Source organism: Neolamprologus brichardi, chromosome 6 (genome assembly GCF_056152115.1).
Source record: "Neolamprologus brichardi isolate AB-2024 chromosome 6, ASM5615211v1, whole genome shotgun sequence".
Lineage (NCBI taxonomy): Eukaryota > Metazoa > Chordata > Actinopteri > Cichliformes > Cichlidae > Neolamprologus > Neolamprologus brichardi.
The window spans coordinates 27,262,526-27,272,694 of record NC_142109.1 but is presented as its reverse complement, the minus strand read 5'-3'; the positions used below and the strand labels follow the sequence as shown (position 1 = coordinate 27,272,694).

At 35.8% G+C, this 10,169-nt stretch overlaps 1 protein-coding gene across 1 annotated transcript; it reads right to left on the bottom strand.

Annotated features, from left to right (window-relative positions):
• Positions 1-2,765: 2,765 nt before the first annotated feature.
• Positions 2,766-7,600, bottom strand: LOC102798141 (polymeric immunoglobulin receptor-like). The gene is made up of 8 exons (XM_035907675.2): positions 7,563-7,600; positions 7,043-7,369; positions 6,160-6,480; positions 5,754-6,053; positions 4,985-5,083; positions 4,573-4,674; positions 4,420-4,496; positions 2,766-3,202 (listed from the first exon to the last, which is right to left on the bottom strand). Exons 1-8 carry the CDS (start codon positions 7,597-7,599, stop codon positions 3,059-3,061), a joined length of 1,407 nt encoding a protein of 468 aa, XP_035763568.2. The 5' UTR covers position 7,600; the 3' UTR covers positions 2,766-3,058.
• Between the last annotated feature and the right edge of the window lie 2,569 nt (positions 7,601-10,169).

Genomic DNA, 10,169 nt, shown 5'->3' with positions numbered 1-10,169 from the left:
GAAAAGTTTTATTATTGATGTTATATATATATATATATATATATATGTATATATATATATATATATATATATATATATATATATATATATATATATATATATATATATATATATATGTATATGTATATATATAAATATATATATATATATATATATATATATATATATATATATATATATATAAATATATATATATATATACATACATATATATATATACATATATATACATATATATATACACACACATATATATACATATATATATATATATATATATATATATATATATATATATATATATATATATGTGTGTGTGTGTGTGTGTGTGTGTGTGTGTGTATATGACCATAAGTGCAGGAAACATTTACCTTCCCCCACACATATCCAGTCACAAGTATCACCCCTCCTGCACTGGTAAAGAAAAAGTAAAGAAATTATTTAAAAAATATATATAATTGTTTATTTTTTCATGTCAACATTCATTAATAATAATACAATTCCTAAATCCAATAAAGGGTGTGCTATTTTTTTTTTTTAGCTCTTTAAACAACTTACTTCAGAGGGTGAAGAGCAGGTTTTGAAGTCTCCACATCTTCGCTTTGGCTCATCAAAACAGAAACTTGACAGGAATTACTCTTAATACCAAGAAATATTTTGCATGCAGTGGGAAGCCTATCAGCACAGAGGGGACTACAGATTATTAGGTGACTCTTCCTAAAAATGTATTTTAAAATATATAAAATAGCTGACATGTGCCACCTTATGGTGAACACTTCTCATAAACAGCACTGTTCAATTTAAAGTCTTGTGCTAAATAAAAATATTTAAATGAATTTATAAAACTTTGCTTATATAATCCAAACTAACATCACTGACTAAAAGCTCTGAGTGCTACATCGTATTATTATAACTTATTTATTAATATAAAAGCAGCATTTTTCTTTTGTAATTAAAAACTTATCTGCTGATTTTTGTTCTTTTAATTAATTTCGTAGTTACTGTTTGGTCAATAAGCCAGGAATTTGTACAAATACAACTGTCCCTGTATTTGGTAAAGCAGCTAACTAGTCCTATCAGATGATACTAATGTAGTAAAATTGATCAGTTTTAAGTTTAAAGTTATGAAAATACAAAAATAAATGCTGCAATTGTGAACTTCGGTGCAGCACTTTACAATGCACCAATGTTGCGAACTTTCTTAACATACCCGTAAACACAAACTGTCAATTACTGAGTCAAGCAAACCCATACAAAGAAGCCACCTAAGCTGTTTTGTCGCAATAGCTTTCTCTGAGGAAAGAAAAAATAAAACTGGCTGTTAACAGTTTTCATATGTTTCAGAATTATTAAGTAGAGATTGACAGACTATTCGTTTATTTTTCTATTATTGATAAAGTAACTTCTTAAGTATAAGTAGTTGAAAAATACATTAATCCATTTCTTTCTCTCTCCCCTCTCACGCACACACAAACACACACTGAATACCACTGAGGCTTAGAGTTGATGGGTGTGACAGGTGTGGTGACACCAAAACAGATGTCTTGACTGTGTTTTTGGTGTTGGTGCCTTTTATGTAGCACAGTTGTTTAGGAAGTCTGTGCTTAAGTTTTGGTGAGTAAAATTCTACTATTTTATTTGTCTGTTGTGTAGCAACAGGTGTGAGTTTGATCTGCATGGCTGATAGCTTAAGTCAGTGTGTATGACTGAATATTACACATGTGATCAACATTTTCATGAATACAGAGATTATTCAGTCCCTCTCAGATAGATTAATATCAGTGTCTGTCTGTCATACTGCATCCATTTGGAATTATATTTAGCTTTCTGTTTTTATGCAGTGAGCACAAACCACAACAGATTTGTTCATTGATAAATTTTAGGTGACTTTCCCCTTTAGCAACTTGACACATCTGAATGTAGCGTGAAAACTGTGCTTTTATTTTTCCATTTTAAAGTCTTCAGTCTCCCTTGTGATGTGCTTACCACGACTGCTATTTCCGAATTTCATGGAAAGATTTATCGAAAAAGAGGAACATGTTTATTTTTGTCATGATTGTTTCTGTCTGGGAAGTCCAAAATGTTCACGCAAGAATATATGCCAGCTTGTTATATGAAAAAAAGGAAGTTATTTTTGCGCTTACTAAGAGGTCCATAACCTATTATTTGATGTGATCCATCAAATCCTATGTTTAGTGTGTTTAACTGTAATTAGTGATTAAAAAAGGTTATAACATTAAGTACGGGATTTCTAAGAATATCAAAACATAAAAACTAAAGTTTTTCAATAAATATGCACGAATCTTAATACCTGTTAACAAGTTATGCAATCTGAAATCTTGTCTCAATTTCTGAAACACAATTACTGTATTTGGTGTTAAGCTAAAACAGCACCAGCAGAGGGCTCAGTGTGACACACTAAGCAGTGACACTAAACTGTTTTTAAAGTGTTTTCTGGCTTGTCTGAAGAAAAAAAAACCTACTCTTTTGCACTCATTGGATGGTTATATGACATCTTATGAAGGAATTGCACACTGATTGTTTGCTTTTTTTCTGTAAAATTGTATCCATTATCCAGCTCCATTTGCAACAAACAGAAAAAAGCATCAAAAAATGAAAACTGCAAACTGTAACCTTTTAAGTTTCACTGCTCTATTTAAAACCAAATACCTTGAATGACCAGAATGTAACAATGTCGCAGCTCAAATAAGGCAGAAACAGTTAAACATATTGTTGAACTTATTACTATATGAAACAACATTAGATTTCATTTTGCTTGCTTATTTATTTACTTTGCTCTCATGTTAGTAGTTTGAGTTTTTCCACAACTTCAGAAAAAACACTAAACAATAAAAATTAAGCTATAAAAACAAGTCAAGCTACACATGCATAAAGAGCAGCTAACTCTCATGGCTAAACAGAAATCAAAACAAAGTTTTCAGTGTGACAAAGAGAAGGCTGTACATTAAAATTTGTTGTTCAAAAGTTAAAGAGAAATCAAACAAGTTAAAATCTATATAGCTGAAACCCACATTTTGACCTGAAATGCATACTCTGTTTATCTTCTGTGGAAATTTTCATTACAGTAAACTTCTTCAGATGTTGTGAAGTTTTCATAGTCCGGTTCATCTTCACCTGCATCGTCATAGTTGTTACAGGCACTCTGTTGTTTGTACCTCACAACTTCTTCATTTCCATAGATCTATTCAGAGACCAATGAACAACACATGATGTTATGTCATTTTATAAAGAAAACATTTTTTAACAATTTGAATTCTGATAGAAAAATTACAAAAACAGATGACGCTTCAATTATTGCTGCAAATAAATTACATAGTTTAGTTTTAAGGTCAAAAGAATTTAAAAAAATCTCAAATTAGATGCTTTTCACACATTATAAGCTAAACCATATAGAAAGTGTAAATGTGGCTCTCTAAGTGTAGCCTGTGGGCCAGTGGCTGTCCTCAATAACATTTCATGCTACCCCCAAATACCTCAATGAGCGAATGCGCTAACATAAATTTCTTAGTAAGTAATTTCTTAGTTATCATATGATAACTTCCCATTTTATCATATATTAGTACCGAATAGTAACACTGTGGATGAATCTGAATGAAAGATTCAAACATCAGTTTGCTATCAGTAAAATAACACAAACCATGAATAATAAAAGCTGATTTGGTATATCGTGAAACTCTACCTGATCATTGTTGGGATTGGGATCATTATCATGCTGACAAATGACCTGTTGTCAGAATTATTTCCAGATGGTATTGAACGATAGATCAAAATCTGATGGGGATTTTCTGTGTTCATAATTTCATCAATGTTAATAAGATCCCAAAGACCACTTGTTTGAATTCAGCCCCAAACAACGACAGAGAGTACTGTTGTACATCTCTCCGTACCTCCCCTGCACCTACTGATGACAGTTTAAAACGCATTAATAATTTTCTTATAAAATTTATCATCCCATAAGACTTATAGTCACTAATTGTCAGTCCAGTTCTTGGATAATTTGGCATACCTCTGCCTTTTCTGTTTCCTTCGATTAAGAATGACTTCTTGACAGGCTCACCCCATGAGTTTGATGCATTTTTTATGCTTCTGTGATTCACGGGTTAATGTTAGGTGGCTTAACGATAATATGAAAAACTGTGAAAATTGTCAGATAAAAGGATTGGACTGAGAAGGAGGGAAAAAGCAGCCAGTGTCTGAGGAAGATTTTTTTAAAGACTTTTAAGATTCAGAAAGCCCGAAGAACTTTCAAAAATTACAAGAAATGAGGGATAGCTCAAGACGTTTGCACAGTACTGTACTGAACTCATTTAAGAAAAATAAAACATTGCTTGTTTGTACATAGTGAGACTTGTTATAGATAGAGCACACTATTAAGGCTTTGGACTTTAGTTTTCTTACGTTATTTTCTGCGCCAGTCGTCACTTCCTCTAAACCTTCTTCGTTCTCTGCATTTCTGTTCATGACAGCTTTACCGTCTGAAAACACACAGCATAAAACATGGTTGTGTTCTTTTTGCATGCACATTTGAGTACATTTTCCCATAAAACATACCTTTTACTTTCTGATGTTTGCATTGATAAACTGTAACCACGAGGGCACATATCAGTAGCAGCAGCACAGCGGGCACAGCATAAACCACATACTGTCCTGCATCTGAAAAGCAGAAACCAAAACATAACCCAGTAAAAGTACAGACTTCCTTTTTACACTAAGACAAGTTGAACTGTGGGCTCAGATGGTAGTTTTCTTTTCATATCTATTAATAAAACATAGACCCTCAGCTGTTTTGACACTCATTTTACCATGGTCTACATTCACTCCCAGGGGATTTGCTGAAACTGTACTCAAAAAACTCTAACTATTTCCAATTGTAACCATAAAGTATGTTATCTCTCCATAAGCTATCTCACATAACTGATCAACAGTACAGCACACACTAAAAGACACATTGTATACACTGTACCTTTATTAGGTCTATTTTGAGTTGTAGTTTTATTGTGTGTTGTAGTTTTTCCTGGAATTTCCATTGTGGAAGGTACAGTGCTGGTGTGCTGTGGAGACACTGTTGAAGAAAAAGACTTTCAGTGTTCTTAGAAACTTCATCATAATACAATAATCTATTTTAAATTGAGTGAACAGTTTCAGAGAGATCCAGATTGGCTTTCACTCTTAAACTATTCACTTACCTGAAATCAGATTCTTTGTTTGTCAATTTATACATTAAAATAGTCAGTAGACCACTTAACATCTATGGTTTTATATTTAGATGTATAGTTTGGTGGAACACTGATTAAAATGATTTAAATACAGAATATAAATATTTGGTTTTCCTGTTTTTTTTTTCCTCTCTACTCTATGAACTTTAATAATTACCTTTAACATCCAGCATTCACTTTTAGCTCATATAACTAAGTACAGAATCAGAAATGGCATTGGAGTGTTTGTAAACCTTTATTAACCAGATAATCTTAGAAAATTTTAACAAATAAGCTACATAAAGATTAAAAACTTCAAATGATAGTTTGGTGTTAGGGTAAAAATATGACTTCTAAAAAGTAGTTCACTCTGGTTGTGGTAAGTTGCTGGACTGCACCGACCTCTTGTTCTATGTTTGGCACTACAAAAAAACGGAACCACCATCCACAGTCTACATTTACACACCGGGCTGCAAAAAAGGATGTTACTTACAGCTCTGGCCATTTTATTTTTGTGTACACAAGTATTCATCTCACCAACTGACAGCTGAATCTTAACATGGTTTCCAACTCTCCACTGTGAGTCTGACCCACACCAGTATGTCCCAGCATCATCTACTTGTATCTTTGTGAACGTCACTGAGAAAGAGCTGGAATAAATATCATCTCGTAGTGCGAGTCTGCTTTCACTCATCGCCATGTCTCTGCAGCTGTGGCGGTGGTCTCCTTTACAGAGGAACTTCCTGTTATTGTGATTTTGTGAAGGATAAGGGCACTGCAGAGTTAATGGGTGCCCTGCAGTACCTGTTACTTTAGTTGACTTGATGCAGCACCACTCTGTCACATTGAAAGAGACAAATAATTTAAAGAGTTTCTTAAAGAGCCTTTTTAGAAGAAATTGTTTCCTTTTTGTTAGTGTAATTATGTAATTATAACTTCTCACCTTTGACCTTCAGCTCAATAGCAGAGAAAACATCCAGGTCAGAGTTTCTTTGGACACCACAGAGGTATGACCCTGAATCATTTTGAGTCAAATTGCTAATGGCCACTGTAAACTTTCTTAACATTTTTTCATCATCAAGTCTGAATCGTCCATTTTCTCTGTTGTTAGAGGTGATCAGTGCCTGCTGCAGACATGTGGAGGGCCGGTTTCCTCTGCAGATGTACTTGAAGTTGTTCTGATACTGAGAGTCATATGGACAACTGATGGACTCAGAGTATCCCTCATAACTATGGACTATGGTCACAGTGTCACAGCATCTGTCTGTCAAGAAGGTAAAGAGCATCAGAAAAGAAAAGAATAGAGAATAGAGATATGATATTTTATATTCAACATGCTGCAACAAGTAAATTTTAAACAAACCAATCATAATTGCTACATCTGATACCCAGCTCTATCAATGATAGATCTTAACAATTAGTTATAATATAATAATAATGGATATATTATATATATATATCGTACGGTTGCCACAGGTAGCCACAGCTCCCCTGGGGCAGACTGACAAGATATTGCGCCATGCGCAGCCTGGGGATCGAACCGGCAACCTTCCGGTTACAGATGCGCTTCCCAACCCCCTGAGCCACGCCCCAATAATAGTTAAACTGTAGGAATGTCATAAAGACATAATGTCTTTACTATACAATGTAAAGCGCCTTGAGCAGACTGGTTTTTGTGACCTAGCACTATATAAATAAAATTAAGTCAAGTAATCGTTTACCAGTTACATTTTATCTGTTCTCACCTTTAAGCTCTACAATCATGAACATCTTCTATATATGAATTTTACTCAACTATAATTCATTTTTTGGAAGTCCCTGTTTACCTGGCACTAACTTCAGCTTGACTTCAGTGTAGATATCTTTTCCATTTCTGGTCACTCCACACCAGTATTTCCCAGCATCCGTAGAATGAAGATCAGAGATGGTTGTTGTGAAGATTCGTGCTGTTTTGTCGTCATTGATCCTGTATTTTCTTTTCCATGATTCCGATGTTGTAATAAGAACATCACTGTCACCACAGTCGTTCTTACACAAGTACTTCTCATAAGACTCATAACCTTCATCATAGGAGCAGGAAACTTGAACTATACTCCCCATATATCCAGTCACATGGATCACCTCTCCCGCACTGGTTACACACCTCAGAGCAACTGTAACGTAAAGAAAATATAAAGATCATTGTTTTATTTTTTTTTGTTTTTTCCATTTAGGCATTCAAGCTAGCATTGTTACTGCTCCGTAAAGAAAAGAAAAAAATCAGGAGTAGTATTTAAGTACACAATTAGTCTAGATTTATCTTTAGTCTTCATCTTTTTTACTAATGTATTCATTAAAATAACTCACTGTAGATGGTAAACAGCAGGTTTTGAAAGCTCCACATCTTTGCTTTGCTTCATAGAAATAAAAACTTAAGAGGAAATCCTGTGAATAAATGACGCCCATAGAGGTTATGGATGCAGAAGACTTTCACTTCTGCATTTTGAGCAATTTTTTTAGTCCTTGCACAATTGCATTTTTAATGTGGAAACTCTTGTCATTTAGACTGATTAGACTGGTAGTAAATAAACTGACTTTTGTCTGGTGAATTATTTGTGCGAGCATTATTTTGAGGTTTACACTAAAAACAGTTCCTATGAAGTTGGTAAATGTAACATAGCATTTTATTTTCCTTCGACTGAGGGGCACTACAGCCTAATATCATAAAACAGGACAATAACTGAACAAATATTCACAAATGTTAGATTGTGTTAAAATCATTTTGGATTTATGTGCAAGATTCACTTTCAAGGTTAAGAGCACAAGTTACCATGGTGCAGTGGCAGGACTGAAGGAAAAGCCAGAGTCCAGAAACCAAACAAAAAAAAAAAAAACTGTCCTGGAGCTCTCCTTGGCCATAAAACAAGACACAGGTTTGAAGCACAATAAAAAAGCAAGAAATACTCAGTTCTACCATACAAAATGTTCAGGAGGCCAGCGCGGCAACTAGAAGAGGCTGCCCAGGCCACAGTGTAAAACTCAGGGGTGAGACCAGTAGCTGCAGACAAAGGAAGTCTGGAGGCCAGCCACGAGGCCAGTGGGAGAGACAAAGTAGATTTGGAGGCCAGTGACAGAGATGGCTGGCAAAAGAGAAAGCCTTCAAAGCCTGCCATCAAAGAGACTTGGCCTCCTGCAACACGGAAGCCTTGAGTGCTGGTTCTAGGTGCCTAGGAAAACCAGGTGCTGACTCCTTTGGGTCCAACACATCCTGGTGGAACCGGACCCACTGGCTCAAGCTCAGACAGCTAAGGTGCTGGTTGCTGTGTTGACATGATGGACTGAGTGGATGTTTTAGTGGTGGATAAGCTAGCTGGCACTGGGACTGAATATCCCAGAAACTTAAAAAATTACTACATAGGAGTGAGGTCGCAGTGTTTAGAGTCACAATTCTTCTTCTTCTTCAATTCTTCTTCTCTTCGTCAAACAGAAGGTGTGCTCAGAATTTGGTTTTGCTACTTTGCTCACTTTATACTTATGTTGCTACTTTAATTTAAGTTAATTTGTGGTTTTGCACAATTTCAGTACAGATAATTAATTCTAAGCAATAAAAAATACTGTGAAGGCTTGTGTCCGTCCCTTTGATTACGATACTGCATTACAAGCATACTTGTCATCACAATCATTTGCATAGATACTTCTCTATGCAAGACTCATAACCGTGATCATAGGCGAAGGAGCTTTTTTCTGTTCTTTTCTTCTAAAACACATAGATTTATGTACGTAATCTACATTTATTTTTCATTTTCAACTCTCTTCTTCTCTACTTTGTTAAGCCATTTGAACAACTTCTTGCAGAGTGTGATCAGCAGGAAGTCTCCACATCTTGGTTTCTGTTCATCAAAACAGAAACTTAGGCAGCACGGTGGCACGGTGGTTAGCACTGTTACCGGACAGCAAGAAGGTCCTGAGTTCAATTCCACCATCAGGCCGGGGTCTTTCTGTGTGGAGTTTGCATGTTCTCCCCGTGTTTACTCCGGCTTCCTCCCACCGTCCAAAGACATGCAGCTTGTGGGGATAGGTTAATTGGATAATCCAAATTGTCACTGGGTGAGAATGTGCGAGTGAATGTGAGTGTGAATGGTTGTCTGTCTCTGTGTGTTGGCCCTGCGACAGACTGGCGACCTGTCCAGGGTGTACCCCGCCTCTCGCCCTATGACAGCTGGGATAGGCTCCAGCACCCCCCGCGACCCTGAAAAGGAGAAGCGGAAGCGAATGGATGGATGAAAACAGAAACTTAAAATGAACTATTGTTATAATATTACACACACAGTAGGAAAGCTTAAACTATCATCACAGAGGGCAGTGGGCATTATTAGTTGGTCTTCCAATAAAAGCGGTTTAAAATTTTTTAAATGGATCACTTGTGCCACTTAGTGGTGAAAGAAGTACTCACACACTTCAGATAGTCAGTACTTTTAAAGTGGTGATATCTTGTGATACGTTATTGATCCCACAAGGAAATAAAACATTTTTGTGATACAGCACCAAAATAAAGAAAAAAAAGTTCATGTACTACAGGCACATATTGGGGATATTATCGTGAGAAAGTGGAAAAAGTTACATTATCCAAATGTCAAGGGACCAAGGTGCAAGCAGGATTCAAACACAGGACTCCAAGTCAAAGGCAATGCATCTATTTACAGGGAAATAGACAGTACTCCAAAAGGGTCAAAACAGTAGTAACAGCACAATCTCATCAAAGGCTTTCCACACACTCCAAAAAATTTCCAATCCTCTGGCTCATTCCGCACAAGGCCAGCTCACCATTCCGTGTGAGAGAAGTTTCCAGCCAAAATCTGAGCATAAGGAAAAGTCAGGTCAGGGCCTCTTATACATGTAATAAAAGGTCAGGAGCCAACGGAGTGGTCAGGACAGGTTTTAGCTGGGAGACATGGAAAACATTCACAGTGTTTT